Consider the following 20083-nt stretch of genomic DNA (forward strand, 5'->3'; position numbering starts at 1 on the left):
TTAAATTGGGTGTATAGTTTACATATAAATTGTACATAAATCCATAGCTATGTTATGTTACGTAAATACCCCACGCCAGATCTACTGAATATAAACACTGGGGCCATGTTCTATACTCAGTTGCACCCAGGGCATGCACCGCTTTGGACTTCAGTCAGTGCAGCTATAGGGGAGTAACCGAGAACAGCGTCCAAGAGTATCAGTTGTGCTTGTTTTAGAGTATCTCAGCTCTTTCAAACAGAAGGGCCTCTGTTGCCATTAACATGCTTATAGGGGCTTGATCCAGGGACATGTTTTGTTTCATCCACTTGTATGTGTCAGGCATTTCATGCTCTCCCTTTTCTATAGTCCGCATGTCCCTGCATGGGGACAGCCTGCCCTTATGTGCTAGTTGCAGAGGTGGTAGCTAGGAAAGAGAGAAGCTAGGAGAATGGAGAGATCAGCCTGCTGCTCCACAGAACTCAGTGTCAGAGCAGTAGGGCAATGCCCTGGATTTGCACAGCCAGAGCTTCCTCTAACACTTACATGGTGGTTGTCTTTCCAGCTCCATTGTGGCCGAGGAAGGCTGTGATTTGGTCCTCATAGAAAGTAACATTCATGCCATCCACTGCTGGCTTGGGCCTGCCTGCAAAAATCTTCACCAGGTTCTGCACACACACACCCGGGATCAGGTCTGGAGGCTCAGGTTCAAAAAAGGTGTTTACTTGAAAGGCAAGAAATCAAGAATGAAAAGGGAGTCAGAGCCACACTCTGGCTACAGTTCTCAGCACATCATTGCTTACAGCAGCATAATCACAGTGTAAACTACAGCACAAAGTCCCAGGGCCCAGTTGTCCCCTCACACCAGTTTTGAACTGGGGTAGGTTTATTGACATCCATAGAGTTATTCCTTATTTACCTGGGTAAATGAGAGGATTTGTGGAGACACAACTCACTCAGTCACGTGAAGGTGACTGTGTTTTGTGTTTGTTCATATGGGACAGAAAGAGATTGTTTAGGTTTCATTGTCTGTCCATGTGCTGAGAGATTAAACCAGCCTGGAGATGGGGCTATATTTCCAGCTAAGCCATTCAAGTCATCTGCCCAGATATGCCTTTTCTTTTCTTTTACTATGCTGTTTAAAATAATAAAGCTTCCTTTTAATCCTAGTGGGGTGAAATTCACCCTGGGCAAAGGGCCAGCCCAAGATCTACGCACCACTTAAGATGAGCTCTGCACAGGGGTGAATTTCCCCCAAAGATCACAAAAGCATAATTTTAAACTTCACCATCAAGTGCTAGGCAAAGCAAAGACCCTCTGAAGGAAATTAAACCCTTGGACAACATGAAGACAAATGATAGGAGTTGAGACTATTTATGCTACAGACTCTGTGCACTTCTATTTACACAACGCATTTAAGGATTTGCAGGGAGGGTTATTCTGCAATTGTAGTTTACTTCACTTTTCAGCCCCCAGAACGACTGTACTGAGGTGCAGTCCAGGCTGTCTGGGTGTGGCCAATCCTGTTGGTGAGCCCCGTCTCCATCAGCAACTCCCATGGGTCGGCCATTCTAAACAAAGCTAGTAGAGAAGCCCCAAGTGGGAGGATGGGTCTACTGGACACCACAGAGCAGCTACAATCACAGGACTGGACTGTGCAGCTTTGTAATACAAGACACAGCAGACCATTCCTTTGGGCCTTGCATCAGGAGGGAGTCGAGGGCTCTCAGCACGTCACTGGATCGGGCCCAAACTCCCTGGAGTACCTGATGCGTGTTTGAATGCTAAGACAGGAGCATGCACACACAGACTCCAGCAGCCTGGCTCTTCTTGCTCTGCATGGAACATTGGTCAAGATCCCACCACAAGTCTTACATTTGACATGAGTTCGTTTCTCGTTTGCCTGTAAAACTCCTGGACTCAGGCTAATGATTGTGTTGTGAGGGTCTATCCCCAAACTCTACACCCAAGTCCCCTTTTTTGTGGCTATCCTGACTCCTCTACTCTGCTGGCTTTCCCGTGGGGCTAAGGACTGGTCATTCTCCTGACTCCACAGGTTGATAACATCGTGGTGTTTGTTGGGAATGTAGATGAGGGCTTAGTGCAAACTGCCTGAAGTTCACCAGCTAAGGCAGATTTATCTTTTGCCAGTCATTAGACAGTGCTCTGCTGTCTTGCACTTGCACTGGATTGGCTTATTGCAAGTTCATCTATCCTTTGCACCACTGTCCAACTCCAGTTACACTCACTCATGCCAGCTCTGAATCCGACGGTGAGTGCATTTTATGGCCCCGCCCCTCCTACTGGTAAATGGAACCTTGAATTACATTAGCTCTGCGATTGTTTTATTGCGTACTGTTCACACACACCAGTCACTATGTAGCTGGCTGAAGACCTCATGCTAGGAAGGGGGATGGTAGGCTATTCCCTTTAGTGACAGGCAAAGCCCCTGCTACTGCAGTTTCGGAGCTGATGAGCAAAGCAAAGCAAAGATAAAGAGGTGCTAGAAGCAGATTTGCTAAAATGACCTTTGCCCCTTGCCTGGCTCCTTCCTTTTGAAGCACTGTCCTGTTTCCATTCACCCTGAATGCAGGTCATCAATACCTACATGAGGATGAGCTCTCATGACCCCAGTTTTACCTCTAGCTTTTCAAGAGAGTCTGAGAGCTGAGCCCTTAGCTGTCTGCAGTTGTGGAATCTGCTGTGGAATCACCAGCTTGCTGCCATGAATTCCTCTGGGGACCACATGCAGAAAGCTCATCTGTCTCCCCACTGGCCCTTGAATACCAACCAGGTCATATTCAGGAATGTTTAGATGGGGGCTAATGTCAGCATCAGACTGTAGAGACAGAACAATTCACATAAATCCCTTTGGAACCAGCCATTCCCCTACATACACAGGACCAGCTGCAGGATGGGTTTTGGGAGGATTTTTTGCCTTTATCTTAGCTCATCTCTCTCAAGTCTTGGTATTAAAGTCATGGCCACAATTTAACCCTAGCAAGCCAGCATGTGTCCCCTTCAGGTGTCACTTGGCAAGGGTACCAACATGCTGTAAGAAAAGGCAGTATGGGTTTCCACTGGAAGAGACCCAGCTGTAGAGCCCTTATGGTGGAACACTCTCCTCCAGAGGAAGCCAGAGCAGCCCAAAGGGTAGGTGGCTGTGGACCGCAAGGGAGCAACAGTGCAGTGGTTGGGTGTTTCAACACACCTCCTGAGAAAGTTCTCCAGGCAGAGCACCTGAGGAGTCCCTCGCAGAAATGAAAGCTGCACCCCAGTGGAGGGCTGCCAGCAGCAGTACCATTGCCTGCCCTCCTGGGACAGCACTGACTTGGTGGCAGATTGGAGCTAACCAGCACAGGATAGGCTATACGACCCATCACTGCTGGTTTGTGGGCAGCTCTGTGCTGTCTCAGAAATAAGGGCTCAGGTCTATGCTCCAACATGGAGTGCTGCTCTTGTTTCGCACACGTACACAATTCTGGTTTTCTGCGAAGTACCTGGGGGTTAAAATGTCTCACACAAAGAGTCACGGTTACTCAGGTTGCTCTCTCTCTCTCCTTACTAGTCATTTCATCTTTGTCCTTTGCCTCTGCCTTAGGCTTCCCCTGCTTGGCGCGCTCTTTTTTTCTTTTGTGTTTACATTTGGATTCTTTACCATCCTTCTCCCCCTGGTTGTCACTCTGTTCTTCCAGCTTTTCAGGCTCATCTGCTTCCTCCCTCACGTTTGCAGTCTTTTCCTCTCCTGTGGCCTTCCAGGCTGGACTGCCTTCTTTCCTGGGACTCTTTTCTACATTAACCAAAAGTTAATTTAATGATTACCATCATCTCTGGAGATGTATTGGGAGAAGTGAGATAGTAACAAATTACAACAGTACTTATCTCTTAGCATTATTCATCATCAAAGCCCTTCAGTGACATTAGGAACATAGCAATTGCACTCTGACCCATCAGACTAATGATCCACCTAGTCTAATATCCTCTCTTCCAAGTACTCAAGACCAGGTACTACAGAGGCAAGACTGACTCTTTTTAATTCCATGGTGGAAGTTTCTTCCTAATCCCAGGTGCATAGTGGGCTGGTTTAAGTCCTAAAGCATGAGGTCTGATATGCGCTGACTGTGTTGGTAACTACAGACTATATCCTGCCATAAGGGCAGGGGACTGGACTCGATGACCTCTCAAGGTCCCTTCCAGTCCTAGAATCTATGAATTTATGAATATTCTTCACTGTATCTTCACAAACCCCTCCCTGTTAGATCCCTATTTTGCAGCTGGGGATCCAGAGGTTAAGTGATGTAACCAAGGGCAGAGTGAAAGAGTTAGTGTGCAGTTCCCAATCATGTGCTTCGATCATACCTCTAGGAAGGAAAGATGCTATGTGAATTTATGTGGAGGGGGACAAGGGAAGCAAGAACAGTGACTCCTCTGATGGGTTTTCCCCCCACAACGTAGGAACAGAGGTTCACTATTTTACAATACATTGAAATGATCTGGATCTATTAGTCTACACATAAAATTTCATTATATCAGAGTTTAGTCTTGCCCAATCCTGTTCCCATTAAAGGCAATGGAAAAACTCTAACGGAGTTCAGTGGTACACAATTAGACCCCATAAGCAGGTTTCACAGTAGCTGGAAGCGCACCTCCCAGCCCAGGTAAACAGTCTTGTGCTAACTCTGCACACTAAAAATAGCAGTGTGGATGCTGTGGCATGGGTGGTGGCTTGGGCTAGCCACCAAGTACAAGCCCACCCGACCCACTGAGTCTGAGCTCAGATGGCGAGCCCAGACTGTTGCCAGACTGCAATGTCCACACTGCTATTTTTAGGGTGCTACCCCGAATGAAGCTATCACAAGCCTGCCTGCCCATGCCGGGAGGCACGTTCCTGGCTGCAGTAGAGACATACTCTAAGCAACATAATTGCCATGGGAATACACTGGTACAACTACTTAGTTTTAAAATGCATCAGGTTGATTTAGCATCGTAGGGCTTGTCTACACTTACAACACTGCAGCACTTCATCGAAGACGCTACCTACGCCATGGGCGGGCTTCTCCTGTTGGCGTAGGTATGTCATGTCCCCGAGAGCTGGAAGCTAGGGTCGACGGGAGAATTCTCCCACTGGCGCTGTCTACACTGGGGTTAGGTCGGTTTAACTGCATCGCTCAGGGGGGTGGATTTTTCCTAATTTCCAATTGTAAACCAGGCCTTAGGCTATGTCTACACTTGGAGCTAGAGGTGTGATTCCCAGCTCAAAGAGACATTCATGCCAGCTCTCATCAAGCTAGTGAGCAAAAAACAGTGTAGCTGCAGTAGCGCTGGCAGTAGTGACTTAGCTGCTCTGAGCACAACCCTACCTGGACCCTATTTTGGGCAGCTAGACCATGCTGCCACTTGCCACTGACCGTGTTACTCCAGCGACACTACTATTTTTAGCATGCTAGCTCAATGAGCGCTAGTGTGAGTATGTCTGATCAAGCTAGAAATCACACCCCTAGCTCTAAGTATAGACATAGCTTTATTTGCTCTTGCATTTCCTGGCGTTTTTTTCTCATGTTTTTCCCAGTGCACGACAGTTTCTCTAAAGGAAGAAAGATATAATTGTTCATTATAATTGTTGCCCTTGTGACCCAGATGTGGCAGGGATGGGGGAGAAGCTAATTAAATAAGCTGAAGAACTAAAGGACCCTAGTCCTTCAAATAGATGAACTATTATGTGCCTCCCATGGAGGGATTCCTCAGAGAACTATGATCTTTTCAGTTTTACCCTCTCTAGAAAAGAGGAGGGGGTGAGTTATGACAGATTGAATTCTTGTGAGCCAGTAGGGGCCTGTCCTAAGGTTACCTGAGATAATATCCTTTCCCTCTGGCCAAGAGCAGCACTAGGTTCTCCAGATTACTACATGTAATTCATCATCCATAATTATGATGTGTCAATTTTTTAAAAATAATTGTGATCCTGGAAAATGAACTGCTGCTTGGGGCAAATGCTCAGATTTCATTTAGGCAGTGACACCTCACTTGAACAATTTGAAAAGCGCTATAAAGAAACCTATATCAGAAGACTTCAGAGTTTAAAAGCTCTCTGTCTACCCCTCTCCTAGGCATACCTGGCAGAAAACACAGCACTTATGGGGCATTACGAACAATCTGAAAGTAAAATTATTTTTCTATTAGTATTGAGGGGCATCCCAAAGGCATGTGCTAAATGCTAAAACCCTCTAAGTGACTCTATGCTATAAGTGTGGGGTTTTCAAAGGAGCCAAAGGGAAATGCATGGCCCACCTCCAATTTGTGCCTTTGAAAATCTCCCTCCACACCTATATACATGCAGTTCGTTCCCCTGTACCCAATGCCTCTTTGGCTGATGGGTGCTCCGAAGCAGAGACAGAGAATGGACTCTAGTAATATCCAGGCCAACCTCTGTCATTCTGAATTCCCCTCACAGTGAGGCTAGTGCAAAAGCTGTTTATTCAGTTCAGAACATACCACAATGTAAATCCCCTTTACAGAGAACAATGTAGCTGTTTCTTTCTTCCTGATCCCAACATGTGGGCAGACTGGGAGGGGGGTTTCAGAATGTTTGCAGAGGAGATTAGACCCTGCTGGTCTAGAAGCAACTTCTTGTGCCCAGACCCCTTGCAAACAGTTCATCAGAGCTGATGAGGGGTCATATTGTGATGAGCAGATTGACCATGCAAAAACACAAAGAATGATTCCTTCATCTCTCTGCCTGTTACAGTAGAACCTCAGTTACGTACACCTCGGGAATGGAGGTTGTTCGTAACTCTGAACAAAACATTATGGTTGTTCTTTCAAAAGTTTACAACTGAACATTGACTTAATACAGCTTTGAAACTTTACTATGCAGATGAAAAATGCTGCTTTTAACCATCTTCATTTAAATGAAACAAGCACAGAAGCAGTTTCCTTACCTTGTCAAATCTTTTTTTAAACTTTCCCTTTATTTTTTAGCAGTTTACATTTAACACAGTATTGTACTGTACAGTATTTGCTATTTATTTATTTTTTTATTTATTTTTTACAATGAGCCAGATGCTGTCCTTAATTACACTAGCATCAATTAGGAGTGCTTAGATAGGAACTCTCAAAGTAGGATATATATACATACATGTGTGCACATACACACAAATAGGCACAATTCTGATCTCACTCTAGTGTAAATCAGGAGTAGCTCCACTGAAGTTAATAATTACACTGGTGACAAAGTAAGTGGGAGAGACTCAGGTCCAGAGAGGTGTAACCCCAGAGTAAACACAGTGTAATTAAAATCAGTATCCTATCCATTGTGACTCAAGTCTCAAATATTCTGGATTGGGTAATAACAGCTCATCAAATATCCTCATATGCATGAATTAGAGAGATGGGGCTCTGATGTTCCCAGCTAACCTACGCATGCTTTAAAAGCCCTTGGATGGAACACTGACTCATCCTCTAATAACTCTCTAATAATAGTGGGCCACTCAGAGTTCAAAGCCACCTGCTAAGATTCCCACTGTATGTCTGTCTCTAATCTTTTCAGTGGCTCACATAATGAATGTACAATGTATTCACCTCTAAACGGATCAGTGGGTTTTGAAGTTATTTCCACACCAGAGTTTTCAAATAACTCACCATCAGCAGTTGCTGTTTTCTCAGCTTTTGGGTGGCCAGACTCAAGCCAGTAAGACTCCTGCAGAGGGAAATACCAAGGCCGTGGTATCCCATACTCCCCTAAAACACAAACAAGTACAGTTCATACAGAGAGTCCACATTTTCTATGGGCTGGAACTCAGGTATGCAAATCTCAATTTAAATATCAATACTTGGAGTTTCATTAGCAATCATGTTCCAGCATATTAGAAGATCTAACAAAGCACAGCCACCTACCATGCTTCCAGCAGAATAACCCCAGTTTCCAAATATTTTGGGAGAGGGAGGGGAAATAAACACATTACATGTGATCAGAGCTAACTTTAGTTTTCTAAAGCAAAATGTAGTTTAATTAAGGAATTAGGCTACCCCCTGCCTGGGGCTAGTTTGAACCCTTAATACTAGGCACTAGCTGCCAAGAAATTTCCCAGTTCCAGCAGGTAGGCTCCTGACCCCAAGTAATGATTTCTTTTTGAAGTCCCCTTCAAAATTCTAGAGACTGAATGGGTGAAAAGCTCATCATGTTTACAAAGATCACACTGGGTCTGAATGCACAACAGGCATCAAAACTAAATTAAGAGGCAGCTCAGGCCAAAATTTCAACATGCAGCTTTCCAGGAAAAACAACTAAAAAAATGTGGTGTGATGGTGATTTACACTGGCTAAGAATCTGATTCACTATGTTTAAAGTCTTATTCTTTGTGAGCCTATCTGCATACTGTTTTTTGCCACTTATTCAAAATCAGCAATGAGATTTGCAATAACACTGCTGTGTGGTCTATTTCTGTGTGATAGTTACTGGAATAGTTACTAAAACCCTGCTTATTTCCACTTCATTTCTCCGGATTGGATTTCTAACAAGGACTGGATGACCCCCAAGCTGTTTGGCTAATTTCCAAAGACACTTTTTGCAAACAAGCAGTTTATTCCATCATTGCTTCAAACCTGATACAAGAACTTTGCAATGATTTTATATATATGATTTCCACTTAAAATACTACCCTCTTGGTTCTTAGAATTGACATTCTGTGCTCACATTAACTCACTCAACTCTCTGTCTGCTCACAGAAGCAGCCTTGGCTTGTTATAGGATGAGTTAAACCTCCTTGAAGGTGGTGGATGTACAGTCACCTTTCATTCAGGATAAGTGTAAAAAACAATTGAGCTCCTTTATGGAACCAGATAGTGGAAGCAATAGGAGCCACCACCCAAACCACCTGTACTTGGAAAGGCTTGAGAAAAAGCCGAACAATGCAGCCCAAGGGGTTTCCCTGGGGACAGATATAGAAAATGCAGGGGCTGGAGCACTGATTGGTGGAGCTGTATGTGTCTGAATGTGAGAGAAAAGCCGTGAGAAACACACAGACACCACAGAAATAGAGAAGGAGCAGAAAGCCAAGGAGACAGCCAGAACAAACAGTCGGAGTGTGGCCCTGAAAAAAGCCTAGAGAGAGCTTTTGGGGTAAACTACTGGTTAAAAAGAGGCTTGGAACCATGAACAAAGAAGCTGTCTCCTGTTTGACTCCCATGGTGTGCAGGGATCTAGGACTGTACGTTCTTTGTAATTAAACGGGATCACGTGATCAATTTCTCCTCCTAACAGAATAACCCTCCACACTCTGAAGTTTGGCTAACCATTGCCACCTGCTTCAGCAACAGGCAGCGGAGCTACAGTATGTGTGCTGGAGCAGCAAATCCATTCAAAGGCGACCCCGTCGGTTCTACAGCTTTCAATGTAGTATTTCAATCATGTTTAACATGAGGCTAAACAACTTTTTTTAAGCTACAAGGACATGCTCTGGCCCATTAAATACTCACTTCTTAATTTGTACCATGTTGCTAACATCACACCCAGGATTCTCTATAAAAACCTTAAGAAACCCCTTAGGGAATGTTCTGACCATCCAGTCAGTGAGAAATACCATTTGTCTCCACAGGAGTTATAACCACACCAGAAGAAACAGCTGACATAAAGGGGCCACAGCACAGTAGTGAGTCAGGCCCTTGGAGTTTGTATTTTGTGCTTCAAAGTGCATTATCAGGACTTAAACAGTTTCACTAGAGCATGTCAAAAATTTTCTAATGAAAAAGAATTTTGATGAAAAATGGCCTTTTCTGAGCATAAAAATTTTGCGAAAAGATTGTTTTATTAAATGTTCCCTTTTTTGACCAAAAACACCACAAAAATCTGTTTTCTTTTCTCCCCACCCTTTTCACTTGCAAAATGGAAAAAAGGGGGGGGGGAGGAAAAGTGAGAAAAAGGTAATGCAAAAAAAAAAAAATAGGTTCCAGACTGGATTCGATTTGTGGTTCATCTGGTCCAATATCCTGTGTCTGACAGAGACCAGCACCAGATACGTCAGAGGAAGATGCAAGAAGATAGGCAGATGTGGGGTAATCTTCCCCCCCATTAAAGTCCTATTCTACTCCCTAATAGTTAGAGATTAATTTAGGACAGTGTAATTTACAACCACTACCACATATGAGTGGGAGATTGACATACTGTACCTGGAAAAACATTTTCAAGGTACCATGTGAGAATTCCATATAGCAAAGCATCAAAAAGCATCATCTCAATGGAGAAGAAAAAACTGTATTCATCTCCTTCCAGAGGACTGGTCCTGATATTGTCCCATTGTAGCCCAACACCTTGCTCTTCATAGCGTGACAAGTATTCTGTACCGAATCCAAAAGCCACTGGAGAAAGCAAGCTCTGGAATAAAGGTGAAATAACAGGGATTCAGGCAAGGGGAAAGCCCACATCAATAAAAAAATATTTTTTGAGTTGAAGTATGAAACTTGGTTGTGCACAGGAATGATCAAGAGGAACAGAAGGAGAGGGTTTTATTTTAAACACAATCTAAGGTACAGTAGGACTGGAAAGTCAAGTATTCGGTAAAGAACACTGGGACATCTGTAATTTCAGGACTGGTGGCAGCTCTACCAAGGATTTAGAGACAATGGTCCAAATTTAGCCCTGGCATAAACAGGTTCAGCTTCCATTGACTTCAGTGGAGCAGCATCTGCTCACATGAGGGTGTAACTCATTTATTACCTCTCCATATGGAGATGATTTTGGCAGTTTGAGCTCATTCAAAAAGTGTCTTGTCAGCCTCTGGAGAATTAAATATATGTATGAAATAAAATGTAGGATGGCGGCTCAGGTCTCCTCTTCTTTACCAGGTGTACTGTACTCTCACATTGACAAGAGAGACAGATGAAGGCACAAGAAATACCAAGACAAAGGAATTATAGTGTGCATGGAGTGCCAGTGTCTGTGCAGCAGAAGGGAAAGTTCACAGGAGACCCAGCCTAAGCAAAAGCAAAACCACAACCCTCACCCTTTTGGGGTTTCCAATTGATTTACAGAGTCCTTGTTCAACCAAACCAGCATAATCTCTGGCCATCATTTCCCATGGTGCACTGCAACAGCTCAGCGAGAAGGGACGCTGTGCTGCATCACAGAAGATGTAGCCTGGCTCAGCCCATACAGAATGGGGGCATGAGCCACTGTGGTTGGATCTCTGAATCAAAATTTTCAGTTTTCAGGTGAAATTTTCCCAGTTTTTGATTCTTTACAAAAAGTTTAAATTTTCCATGGGAAAATCACGCACACACACACACCCGATCCAGCTCTATTTCAGTCTGTGAAGCTCTAAACAAGCAACATAAACCCAAACAAAACACACAGGGCAACTCTTGTTTCGCCAGTGCTCCCCATCCTGGTTTCTGTCAGCAAGGGCTTGATTCCCTTCTTTTACACCAGTGTAACTCCATCGACTTCAGCACCCTAAATTCCTGTTAATGCTCAGGAGTTAAGGGCATTGAGCTCCTCACAGGATCAGTTCCTTGATCCAGTTTTATTGCCTTCATCTACAGAACCTGAAAATGCTCTATCCCAGGAGTGGGCAAACTATTTGGCCCGAGGGCCACATCTGGGTATGGAAATTGTATGGCGAGCCATGAATGCTCATGAAATTGGGGGTTGGAGTGAGGGGGGGGGTGAGGGCTCCAGCTGGGGGTACAGGCTCTGGGATGGAGCTGGGGATGAGAGGTTGGGGGTGCAGGAGGGTGTTCTGTGCTGGGACCAAGAGGTTCGGAGGGAGGGAGGGGGATCAGGGCTGGGGCAGGGGGTTGGGCCACGGGAGGGGGTCAGGGGTGCAGGCTCCTGGCAGCGCTTACCTCAAGCAGCTCCCGGAAGTAGCGGCATGTCCCCCATCTGGCTCCTATGCGGAGGCGCAGCCAGGCGGCTGGGTGCACTGCCCGGTCCACAGGCACCACTCCTGCAGCTCCCACTGGCCATGGTTCCTGGCCAATGGGAGCTTTGAGGGCGGTGCTTGGGGCGGGGGCAGCATGCGGAGCCCCCTGGCTGCCCCTATGCGTAGGAGCCGGAGGGGGGACATGCTGCTGCTTCTGGGAGCCATGCGGAGCCATGGCACACGCGGAGTGGGGCAAGCCCCCAGCTGGAGCACCGGAGCGGGGCAAATCACAGACCCCACTCCCTGATGGGAGCTCGAGGACCAGATTAAAACATCTGAAGGGCCAGATGCGGCCCTCGGGCCGTAGTTTGCCCACCCCTGCTCTATCCCGTGCAGTTAGAGAGCCTGATCTACAGCAGAGTTAGAGGACCAGTCAAACCACTGTGCCAACAATTGTAATACAGATGGGACCACAACTGTATTCTGCAAATCAAAGGAGTTGCATTTGAGGTTCTGGATTTGGCCCATATCTTGTTTAATTGAGCCCCAAATTTTATTTATATAAACACATGCACTTTTTAAAGGTTGGCAAATGCTCACAGGAATACAAATGTTTTCATGAAAACAGCTTTCAGTGAATTTAAAAGTCAGTTAAAAATCATGTTACAATAGCTCTGTCGCACTTGTGTTAAAATACAGTTGGCACATTTAAATCTGAAATCATTTTAAAATGGTAATTTGCATCTTCACCACTTCCTCTGTTTATTTACATTTTGCACCTATTTGTTTCAAGCTGGTTGCACTTGCTGGCTCTCCTGCAGCAGCACACTGCAGCGAGGTACAGGTTGCAAACACTGCAGGGGCATGTCTACATCAAAAAGACTAGTTTTATTGAACTTTTTAAAAAAAAAAGCCATATAAACCTTTCTAGTGACTAGGGTTTGTCAGAGGCTTATTCCCCTATGATAGCTAACTGCTCAGCCTAAATTACTTGATAGTGTCCCTCTGAGTCAGGAGTAACTCCACTGAAGTCAGTTGAGTTTCCCCAGTGCAAAACCAGTGAGAGGAGGGAGGACGGTGGCTCAGGTCTCTTCCTCTTTACCAGGTACTGTACTCTTAGGCCTTGTCTACACCCAGCCGCTAGTTCGGCGGCTGGGAATCGAAGTTCCGGGTTCGATTTATCGCGTCTGGTCTGGACGCGATAAATCGATCCCGGAAGCGCTTGCCGTCGACTGCGGTACTCCAGCTCGGCGAGAGGAGTACCGCGGAGTCAACGGGGAGCCTGCCTGCCGCGTGTGGACCGCGTCTGAACCGCGGTAAGTTCGAACTAAGGTATGTCGACTTCAGCTACGTTATTCACGTAGCTGAAGTTGCGTACCTTAGTTCGAAGTTGGGGGTTAGTGTAGACCAGGCCTCAGTTACTCGCACACTAACTAGAGAAACAGAGACAGGGGCACAAAAAGTCAAGACAAAGGAATTCTACACCCAGAGAGACCCTGAGGTCATAGATTTTCATAGAGGGAGGCAAAAGGCGCCTTACTGCCATAATCTTCAGGTTAATAGTCATGCGGTCCTGCCAAGCAAAGCAGACGACGTGGGGCAGGTAGAGGGTGAAGTAGATGACTCCGCTGCAGGCAGCTGCCAAGTTAGCTTTGGAGAAGAAGGTGCTGAGCAAGAAACACTGCATGATGGTGGCTGTGGTGAACGTCAGCAAAAACAGAAGGAGAATGAGGGGATTGCTGTAGTGAAGCACCTTGCCACACTGTAACCAAAGGAAACCAAATGAGTTTAGGTACAATGCTGTCTCACAAGCTAGCAGCAGAGCTCAGAACTACCATTGGTACCAGAGCTATAATGGTTAATCAATATATCTTACCCACTCTACCTAATCTATTTAATCTGTCTCTCCAGACATTTTTACCACAGCATCTGAGGGCTTTACAATTAAAAAAAAAAAAAAAAAGTCACAGCCAAAGTAAGGCAGTGGTCTAATTTCATCCCTACTCACTGGCTCTGAGGCACCTGGTATTGTCATTAGTCTCACTGGTTGCCCAGCCCAGAGTTCTATTTGATGACTCTCTGTTGTCTTTGTAAGAGACGAAAATCTGATGTTCTCCCTCTGCATTCCTCAAAGGAAAGTTCCCTGCAGACATTACAACCCTACAATTCCAAGTGAGACATGTCTGCATGGAAACCAATTCTGTTAAAATAAAATTGTCTTAACTGTCAGAACAATTTCCCATTGTTCTCCCTGGGAGCCCCACACCGGAGAGAGGTTGTTGGCCGACAGACATTTAAAAAGAAAAGCTAGTAGGCAGATTATAAGGTACTATATTCTGCACCTGAATTACATTCCCATTCCCAGAGTCTGTGAGGGCTGAAGAGGATGACTAAAATCTCCCAGAATCCTTTGTGTAGAAAGTAACCCACTGGATGAACTTGTGTTGACCTTTCTTCTTTAATGCTTTTGAATCTTTAATGTCCCCTCTCACTGAAGAGTGTGGTTTCAGCTGACTGTCAGCTTACTCCTAGAGGGAGAAGGGCTGTTTTTTTCCTTAAGAGCTGGTCTCCACACAATTTTTGTACCAGTAGAACTAGGCCAGTTAGAGGTGTGATTTTTTTACAGATAGACTTATACTGATGCAGCCCCTACTGTGCAGTTGTACTGGGATAGCTAGTCCCCAATGGTAGCAGAACAATTATTTTGGTATAAGCACATTTATAGTGGTATAGCAGCCTCCACACTAGGAAGGTTGTACTACTTTAACTGTACCAGTACAGTTAAAGTAGTACACCCTGTGTGTGTGTAGACAAGCCCTAAGATTGCAAATACACTGGGAGAGCTTATAAGGACAGGATTGATTAGAGAGGGCAGCCTGAATTCTGACTCTGTATTTGTAACAATTCACTGGGGAAAAAGTCAGGCAACTCTTCCCTGCCAGAACAGCACCCATTAAGGAACCAACCAGCTCAGTTAAAGAAGAGTTATTCTATTGTCTAGAAAAGGGTTGGATGGCGTTGGAAACTGGGTCCAGTTCTAACATAAACCACTTTGAAAAAGCAGCAATTTTGAGACTAAGGAGCCAGGAGAGTTCTTGCCATGGAGTGAGGGATAGATTAGGCTTGAGTCAGTCCCTGGTGCCTCTCTCCCCCATTTGTGATAGTGTCCTAGTTTCAAAGCCGACAAGCAGCCTATGATAAATGACTCAGACAGTGAATGAAAAGATTAGAATTCCTCAGATTGAGATCTTCTACGTTTGAAGCAGTGATACTTATTGAAAGACTTGCCCTGTATACTGGAAATGCAACAAATGGAACATGACCTGTCAGTGTAATCAGGCCTGACGCATCCTCGTGCAGACAGTCTTACAATAAGTCTCATTAGTGAATTTATCTCTCTCTGTCTCTGCCAAGTGCTGATGCAGCCTGGAGGACTGCTTACAAGAATGAGCATTCTACGTGCTAAAATCAGAGTAGGCCACCAGTGGTTCTGGTCTCCTTATGTATAGCTACTGTTTCTTGATGGACAGCTAATATCAACAGTGCAAACGTGAACTGCAGGTTTGGGGCTTTTTAAAGTCACTCCCAAGCTAATCCTTACCGTAATTAGTGCTGTTAGGAGAGACATGCTCACAGACATCATGATGAAGCTGTCTAGAAACCAGGTGTACCAGATAACCCCATTAGTAACTCCCCGGTTCTTCATGGCTTCTTTCAGTCTCATTTCCTTCTCCAGCACAATGCTCTTCACTATCATGGAGACCGAATAGATCCAAGCCAGCACCATGAAGATAGGGAAGGAGCGGTTCAGGGTGATCATGAAGCTACCCATGCAGGGAGAGAGGAGTGAGTGAAATGCAGGTAAAGCAGGCAAGGGTTGGGATGAAAAGGAAGGAAGAAAGGGAAAAGGAAAAAGAGGGATAAAGAATTCTTTGCACTTATTATGGCTGAGCATTTCAAAGGAGCCTAAGGTTAGGCTTCTCTGAAAATCCCAGTCTAAGAGTGTAGTAACAGCTCTCAAAGAACTTTACAAATAATGAATTAAACTTTGCAGCCCCCACCCCCAAGGGCTAGGTGTTATCTACATTTTACACATGGGGAAACCGAGGCACACAGCGGTTATGAGACTTGCCCAAGGCCACTGAGTCTGCGGCAAGGTACAGATCTCACACCACACCTCACTTTCTGAACACTGTGCCATGCTGTAATTATTATAACTTGCAAAGAACGTTTTGAGACAGATGCTAATCGTAAGAAATGAGTCTTCCGTGTGTTATATCTTTGAAATGTTTCCCCAAGTTTAATTAGCAAATAAATCAATAAATATTAACTACTAAAAGCAGCCAGATGCTATGTTGAAATGCTGTATGCAAAACATCATTCTTGGAAAGTCTTGAGCCTGTCACAGATGGTCAGTGTTAGCAGTTAGCTAACAAAATCTGCACTACTATGTCAGACAGCTGGAGGGCTCCCTCTCTCTGTTAACATTGGGTCAATTTTAGGTCACAACCTGGAACCTTTTATGCATGGCTGCCATAGTTTTGTCCCTCATCCCTACAACAGATATTAGCAGTAAAAGGTAGCCATGGAGAATACATTTAGGGTGACCATGAACTACGACAAAACACGTTTCCTGCTGGCATCTCTTCACATGTGTTATGAGGTGAGAGTAGCATTATGTAAGATATGACCAGTATCATTTTGCACCAGTTTCGTGATGGTGACATTTGAATGAAACTGACCAAAAAGCCAGAGGGAGCCCCCTCGCCCCCTTTCCCCCTCATTTCTTTCTGTATGGGGAGAAGCCTGGGACTCTAAAACGCAAAGGAAGAGACATTCTTCAGGAGCAGGACAGTGCCAGTCAGCAAAACAGGCAGGAAAACATCACTTTCCTGCCGAAAACTTCCAGAGAGCAACCTGGCCTGCTGAACCAAAATAAAATGCTTTGTTGAGGCAGGCTGGGAAGGGCCTCTTGCTTTTGCCTCTTGTGGGACCTCTGGTCCCCAGATTAGCATGCATGGTCCCAGTGTCAACCCAAAAGCAGCATACCTCTTCCAAAAGGGCCTAGCCATTTTATTTAACTAGGTTCTTTGAAGGGGCTACGACTAAACGCGGTCTCTCTGTGGGATTTTCTGTAATTGTTGCAGGCCTCAGGCTATGTCTACACTTAAACCGCTACAGCAGCGCAGCTGCACTGCAGTAGCGCTTCAGTGTAGACACTCCGTACAGTAACAGAAGGGGTTCTTCTGCCACTGTAGGTAATCCACCTCCCCGAGAGGGGGTAGCTAGGCCAAAGGAAGAATTCTTCTGTCAACCAAGCGCTGTCCACACAGGGGGTTAGGTCAACCTAACTACGTCTCTCGGCGTGGGGATGTGTCATACCCGTGAGAGACATAGCAATGCCAATGTAGCTTGTCAGTGTAGACCAGCCCTCAGCAACCTTTGCCTGGTTTGGGTTTCTACAGCTGCAATAAGCTCTCTTGGTGAACTCCCCCATGATAACACAAATGATATACCTCCCTGAAATCAGCTGCAGTGTTAGTGAGGAAGAGAACAGCACTATTCATGACATGGGATTCCTGGAAGTCGGACTGTGCATGATTCAGAGCCACAGTGTTATGGGGAAATGCTCTCTGTGTGAGTCCATTTTAATCATCAAAAAAGTTCATTTAATTTTAATTGAAATCTTCTTTTCCCCCTCCAGATCTCACAGGCTCAGCTATGAACTGTGCAAATTTTTATGTGCCTCGAGTTTCCAGGCATTCTCCTGCTGCTATTAAAGTCAATGGGGTTTTCCCGCTGATTTCAGTGGGAGCAGGATCAGACTCTTCAGTCTCCTTTCTTAAAGTTCCAAAGTACTGGACTTTTTCTGCTTCTCCAATTTCCTTATCTGTGTTAACCAGGGAAGCACATCCCTGGCTCCTTGGGGTATTTCACTAATGCCATAGTCCTGGGATTTCTTTCTAGCTTTTAAACAAGATCAAAGGCAAAAGCAGTCAAGCCTCCTGAAAATCCACTGTCTCATCCAGCCACCCGATTAGTTATCAGAAATAGGATCACTAGCTGCTCTTACTCACATATCATCTACAAAGCAGGGATACGGCATTTGCTGCAGGTAGATTCCTGATGGCACTTCAGCATTGGTCTGGGTCTTTATAATCCCATGCTCAATCATGTCTTGCAGATACGCAAACCCTCCCCAGATGTAACGTAAATCATCCACTGGGTCAGCTCTTGGACCAGGATCCCAGTACCTGGGAAGTAAACACACATGGAAATCACTCAGGCAGGCAGGCAGGCACTTTAAGAAGGAGAACACTTAGCGGAGAACTTCCCGGGGGCCCCACCCAGTGCTGTTCCAGGCGCCGCTGCTTGAGAAGGGGTCAGATGTTTATGATTCAGAAAAATGAGATATTATTTTGTTTTTTAAGTTTTCTATGTCGTTCTGTAATACAGTAATTTTGGCCAAAAATGCATAAAGGGGGCTCAAAATAAAACAGCAATTATATATTGCAATGTGCCAAATTTGTTCAAAATGTTTCTGGTATTTATGGATTTGTTTGGTTTGGTTTAAAAAGTATTATGGCTTCAACTAAATGGACTCACTCTCAGCTCCCAGTAGCCTCTGTAAAACCTCAGCTTTTTATTTTAAAAGTTCTTTTCTGGATGTTGAAGGCTTTGAATGGATTTGCTCCATTACGCGTGTCTGACCTTTCAGCTTCTATCCTAAAGATCCAAGTCAGATGACTATTTCATTTGTCCGGAATTTAAGCTTGTGACCAGGCCTGGTCAAAATTTTTCCATCTATGCTGGTTTTTTAATGGAAAATTGGATTTCCAACTAAATTAAATCTTTCACAAAACATATCTGCTTTCTGCAGAAACATTTACTTTTTTTGGTCAAAATATTTCAGCTGAAGTCTTTTGGTTTTCAGCTAAAATCTTTCAATTTCTGAGTTTTCAGTGAAAACTCACAATTTTGTGTGGAAAAATCCAATGAAAGCAAACTTTTTTTTGTTTGTCAAAAATTTCTGCAAGGGTGGAAAAAACCCTCAGACCACTTCTCCTTGTGACACCGGGAGCCACAGTTTTCAGTAGCTGTTACACACCTCTAATGTGAATAGCCCTTTCTTTAACCATTATAGTATTTTCAACCACAAGTGCTCAAAAATCATGCGTCAGGCCCCAAAATCCTGAGATTGGCTTGCCAAGTGGCATTGGAGCATTTAGATATCATGTTTTCAAGTTTTTCTCTGCAGTCATGATGTCTAGAAACTTGCTTTTATTTAAACTGAAAGCTGAGACTCTCAGGTAAATATGTGATTCCAGCATTGGCAGCTTTAGGAAAACTGCAAATATTATGTGACTTGACATAAAATCATATGCGCTGGTAACACTGCTTAGAAACTCCCAGCTCATATATAAGTAGTCTCAGAAAACATGTGTGCTAACACTTTAAGAAGCAAATCCAAGGTGGCGGAGGACTCATGTACAGCAGCAGCAGTGTATTCTGCTGCATAGGGGGAGAAGATTGGATGTGCATGTCAAGTTTGGCAACATGCAGGGGGCAGAAGGGGAGGAGATAAGTAGAACTCCCTGTCCACTCCCTACATGAGGAGGTCACCTAAAGACCTTGTGCAGGCTACTCCAGCCATCAGAGTCCTCCCTTCTATCCTCTCCCGCCTGCCCAGCCCCTGACGCAGTTGCTCAGTGCCAAGCACTAGGGTCTGGATATGACTTCTGCTCTGCGTTATGCATGTGAAACACCACTGAATTCAATCAGCTCTCACATTTGTATTTGAATGCAGACTCTGACCCACCCTCTGGCTCCCAGAATGTTGGAGAGGGTTCCCATATTTTGCATTACTGGTTCAATGGCAGGCGCAGCTGAGGAAAGCAGAAATCATCACCTGTCTTTGACTTTATTTGTTTTCTCCACTGCATCTATATCCATCCGGATCTTGTAGTTCACATGCGGTGGCAGCTTGCTGGCCCCAGAGTGTATGTCAGGGAAGACTACTCCAGCCCAGAATTTGTTTTCCGCCAGAAGATTTAGAGCTTGATGAGTCAATTGGGGTTCATCAGCATGACCTTCAAATTTATCCAGGGTCAAGCACTGCAGATAATCACAATGGTGACAACTTTACATTTACAGTAGCAGGGGTTATACACTGAAAACACACATCACTGGTTCGCAATGGGGCAAGAAAGTAGGTTAGTTAACTTTGATAGTAGATGTCATTTTTCAGC

The 20083-nt window shown here is 44.8% G+C and overlaps 1 protein-coding gene across 1 annotated transcript in view; it reads right to left on the minus strand.

Annotated features, from left to right (window-relative positions):
- ABCA4 (ATP binding cassette subfamily A member 4) overlaps window positions 1-20083 on the minus strand; it is a 110500-nt gene that overhangs the window by 45657 nt on the left and 44760 nt on the right. Inside the window, exons 12-19 of the mRNA XM_065409660.1 lie at window positions 19744-19949; window positions 17912-18088; window positions 15436-15658; window positions 13375-13596; window positions 10144-10348; window positions 7618-7716; window positions 3638-3769; window positions 526-703 (exon numbers count right to left, since the gene is read on the minus strand). Of these exons, the coding sequence (XP_065265732.1) occupies window positions 526-703; window positions 3638-3769; window positions 7618-7716; window positions 10144-10348; window positions 13375-13596; window positions 15436-15658; window positions 17912-18088; window positions 19744-19949 (1442 nt within the window). The remainder of the gene's footprint in view (window positions 1-525; window positions 704-3637; window positions 3770-7617; window positions 7717-10143; window positions 10349-13374; window positions 13597-15435; window positions 15659-17911; window positions 18089-19743; window positions 19950-20083) is intronic.

This window comes from Emys orbicularis, chromosome 8 (assembly GCF_028017835.1).
Source record: "Emys orbicularis isolate rEmyOrb1 chromosome 8, rEmyOrb1.hap1, whole genome shotgun sequence".
In the NCBI taxonomy this organism is placed as follows: Eukaryota; Metazoa; Chordata; order Testudines; family Emydidae; genus Emys; species Emys orbicularis.